General features: G+C 32.2%; 1 protein-coding gene across 1 annotated transcript; it reads right to left on the bottom strand.

Moving 5' to 3' along the window:
* Window positions 1-446: 446 nt before the first annotated feature.
* On the bottom strand, window positions 447-4,375 carry LOC113471646. Its single transcript, XM_026830947.1, has one exon. It carries the CDS (start codon window positions 4,247-4,249, stop codon window positions 3,551-3,553), a length of 699 nt encoding a protein of 232 aa, XP_026686748.1. The 5' UTR covers window positions 4,250-4,375; the 3' UTR covers window positions 447-3,550.
* Window positions 4,376-4,627: the final 252 nt, after the last annotated feature.

Here is a 4,627-nt window from a genome sequence, read left to right as displayed (position 1 = left end):
ACACAATGTTGCAGTAGGGTCACTGACCTCACTAATAGTACTCGTAGTAAGAATACACCTATCCTCGTAACTGCTTATATTAGATACAGAGTTAGCAGATATAGGTTCCATTTTTAATTTATTTATAATGTCCAGGTTTTTCCATCAATTATAGTCTGTTATTGTCCTCTAAAAGGGATAATAATTTATTTTTTCAAGATTGTTGTTTCTTTAAAATTGTATCTCAGATGTTCCAGATCATCATCTGATAGGGCATCAATCCATTCCTTCAGATGAGATCTGAAAAAATGGATTGATGCCCTCCCCTGGGATAGTTCCACATCTCTTATATTCCCAGGAATTTTATTATAAATTAAAGGCCCTAGATAATAGAAGTGTGTTTGGCTTGCTGTCTTTCTTACAGTAGGAGCTATCACAACTCTAGGGTTTCTCAAGTTATGTAATACTGTCCTTCCTGACCACTTGTTTTTAAATTTTACTGAAAAATAACAGATTTTATAAATGTACAGTCTATTGATATTATATACATTGAAATCTTTGTATAAGTCTTGAGTATGTGCCATTCTTTCTCTATTCAATATTATTCTCAGGAGGATATTTTGAGCCCTTTGTAGTCCTAGAATGGTGGTTTTAAAGGTGCCTCCCCATACACTGATTCCATATTGTAATTGGGATTGTATTAAAGCAAAATATACTATTCTGAGAGTATGAAAGTTCAAAATTTTCTTTAGTCTATGAAAAATATGCATCATGTATCTGGCTTTTTTAATTAAATGATCAATATGACTTTCCCATTTTAAGTTTTGGTTTATAATAAGGCCAAGGTACTTTACATTTTCTTTTTTATCTAATTTTGAGCACTGACAATTAATTTGATTCAAGCAATCATGAATGATTAAATTTGATATGTTAGGTTGACCTATGCTATTGCAGGAAAAGGTCATATAGCAAGATTTTTTTGTATTTATTTTGAGTGACATAGAATCAAACCATAATTTAATTATATTTAAATCTTGTTCTGCTGTATTATGTACAGCGGTCCAATTATCGGAGTCATAACATATGACCGTATCATCAGCATAGGAAAACACCTTTCCACTGGAATTTAGGGCAAGAGATGACACATATATATTATATAAAGTAGGGCCAAGGATAGTACCTTGTGGTATGGCATATTCAGTGACAGAGATAGCAGAACCTACATTATTGTTTATGTTAACCTTTTGAGTTCTATTTTGGAGATATGATTTGAACCATTCAGCAACCTTACCACATACACCAATGTTATTTAGGGTTTGAAGGAGTTTATTATGATTCACACTCTCATAAGCTTTTGATAAGTCTAGGAAGGCTACAAGTACTTTTTTATTTTCTTCAAGACAGGAATGTATATGTGTAGTAAAATTCAAAAGTGCATCTTCTGTACCTCTGTTGGGGCGAAAACCATATTGACTGTCATGTAACAAATTATTAGATTCAATATATGACTCAAGTCTCACTTTGATACATTTTTCAATTAATTTGCTTATACATGATTGTAGAGCTATTGGCCTATAGTTTACAATTTCAGTCTTGCAACCATTTTTGTAAATGGGTACAATAATGGATTCTTTGTATACAGATGGAAAGACTCCTGTTCTTAAGCTTGTGTTTATCAAGTGTAGAAGTGGTTGCTTTATGTAGTTAAAAATTATCTTAATGGTTTGTGGTGTGATAAGGTCACCTCCTGGAGCACTACGGTTTTTCAAACTAGTCACATGTTTAAGTAGTTCTTCTCCTGAAACTTCTTCAAAAGAGTCTAAATTCATCTGAGTATCATTAGTTCTAAGATTTTGAAAGTTCTGGGTATTTTGTTTAATGGATTGAGCAATATTTTTCCCTACATTGCTGTAGTATTTGTTAAACTCAGAAGTTGCTTTTTGGGGATCAGAATTACAATTGATTTTTTCACCATTTACAATTATATTATTTATATTTTTATTTTTTACTTTCCTGTTAATAATTTTGTTAAGACATGTGAAAAGTTTGTGTATGTTACCTGTGCAGTCATCAATTTCTTTTTTCTCATATTCATCCCTAACATTTCTAAGAATACGGTTAAGGTTATTCCTGTATCGCTTATAGTAATCTACCAAAGGAATATTATTTGGAAATCTTTTTACTTGTTTACACAGTTTTTCTCTTTTACGGATAGAACGTACTAATGAATCAGTTATCCAAGGTTTCAGTGGTTGTTCCTTTTTTCTTAGAAATCTTACCTTAGTACATTCTTGTATTTTGTTACCGAGTAATTTGTACATCAAGTTAGCAATATGTTCAACATTATCGGATTGTACAATTTGGTCCCAAGATTGAAAAGAAAGTATTTCACACAACTTATCATAGTCAATAGTTCTGACCTCTGTTCTCTCATTTGTTCTAGTTGTTTCTTCATGTAGTTGAATAGAAGTCAGAACTGTATGATGATCGGTTATGTTTGAATCAAGTACAAGTGATTTAATTTTTTCATGGCAATCTGATTTCCAAAGAACATGATCTATGCAGGATTGAGAGGTCCCTACTATTCTAGTTGGTCTATTGATATAACTTTGAAAGTTGAGTTCTGATAGCAAATCTAAGTAATTACAAACTTCATTGTCTCTTGAATTCAGAGTATTTACATTAGTGTCTCCTATTATTAGGGTGTGTTTGTATTTTGATAGGTCCAAAGATGATAAAAATACTTCCAAGTGTTGATTGAAGGTTGAAATAGATATGGGATTAGAACTATTATCATGTAGTGATCTGTAAAGAGCTAGAATCATGATGGTTTCATTGTTGAAACTAAGGTTAATCTGAATAATGGAGACACTATGTAAATTTTTTTCCTCTACTAATAAAGTGTTAAGTTCATTTTTTACATAAACTACAAGGCCTGCATTTTGATTAATAAATTTAGTTGTATGGGTATGTTGATATCCAGGGATATTATATAAAAATGGAGAATTACCACAATGCCAAGTTTCACCCAAGATCCAGATATCAATATTTTTGTTCATTTGTGAAGAGTATACCAAGAATTCTGTGAAATTTTTATTTAGGCTCCTAATATTCATGTATGCTATATTTAAGGAATCATTTTTCAAAAAAGTCAAACAGTCTTGAATAGAATCTGTCAGAATGTCATTCTCTTCCAACACTTGGGTAATGATGTTATCAACTTCCATAAACAATGTTAGCAAAATCATTTCCGATCAATTGAAGTGGTTGTATCATTGGGATTGATTTACAAGAAATTAATTGAATAGAACAGTACCTGGGAAAAGTAGTGTTGGGCCTTTGAAATAGATTAATGGAGCAATGGACATATGAAATAGCATTGGTGGACATTTTGACATGTAAGAGTTTACGATTGAAACGGTTAATAATAATTTTCATTTCAGCATTTTGATGGGTTATGTTGAAAAATAAGAACAAGAAATAAAGACAGAACATTTTCAACATTGAAAAATAAATGATAAATTGATAAAAGATAGTAAGAGTAAGGGGTAGAAATGAGTTTTGATCAGACTTATGGTCTTGGTTGGCCTTCGACCATCTTGAGATCATCAATTTCCCTGATTCGAAATGTCTTGGAGGTATTTTGGTCATCTTTCTTCAGGTAGATTTGGCAATCTCTAACCCAGATGAACTTGAAATGGTGATTTTTGGCCCACTTCTTGGTTTGAAATAAAATGTTCTTGTAGTATGGAGTCAGGTGGCACTGTAAGTAAATGTTTCTAGCTGGGGCGGTGGATTCTGGATTGATGTGTCTGGTTGTGATTTTTTTCTCTTTGCTTAGTTTGATCCACTTATCCCTGGCTTTTGTGTCTGTCATACGTACAATGATGGGTTTGATCTTATTTGGATTCCTAGTTGGTACTCGGTGTCCAAGTTGAAAGTCCTTCTCCGGGTGTTCTATGCCAAGTGAGTGACCAATTTTCTTAATTATTTCACTCACCTCTTCTCCTTTGACTACAGGGACATCATTGATCTCAACATTGATGTATCTGGACCTTTGTTCCAGGCTATTGATTGATCTTTCAAACTCTAATACCTTCATTTTCAAGTTGCTGTTTTCAGTCTTCAAAGTCTTGTTCTCTTCAATAACTGTGTTCAGTTTTGTTTCCAAATTATCCAGTTTTTCTAGGATTGTTGCAATATTTGTAGATAAATCACTCAAGTTTACCTCCTCAGTGTTATTCTTCTTGGATTTTGTGGTATTCACCATGTTGACTAGGTATTGGTAAAAAAGTCACTTGTGAAAAAAAAAAAAAAAAAAAAATTGAAAGTTTCAACTTTCGAAAAATCCGGATATTTAGAACAAATTCAGTTAAATAGAAGAAAATAAGGAGTAAACTGCAAAATTGAAACAAATTCCAACAATTTGAACGAACACAAGTCACTTTTCGGTAGGTAATTAACTACTAAATCTATACGGCAAACATACGTTTTTGACATACAGCAAAACAGTTTAGTGGTTTTTAAGGGGTTTAGGATAAAAAAAAAAAATAGGATCAAAATTTAGGATCATAGGAATCATTTGGCACCAAAAACCAAAAATCGATTTTTTTTGACATACGGCGTTTTCGCTTAGCACGGCAGAATA

The sequence above is a fragment of the Diaphorina citri genome, unplaced genomic scaffold (genome assembly GCF_000475195.1).
Source record: "Diaphorina citri unplaced genomic scaffold, Diaci psyllid genome assembly version 1.1 scaffold2732, whole genome shotgun sequence".
NCBI lineage: Eukaryota > Metazoa > Arthropoda > Insecta > Hemiptera > Psyllidae > Diaphorina > Diaphorina citri.
The sequence above is the reverse complement of the archived record's forward strand: the minus strand, read 5'-3'. Positions and strand labels throughout refer to the sequence as shown.

Coding starts and splice junctions, on each gene's coding strand:
- LOC113471646 (XM_026830947.1), bottom strand. CDS start 4,249: ATGGTGAATACCACAAAATCCAAGAAGAATAACACTGAGGAGGTAAAC.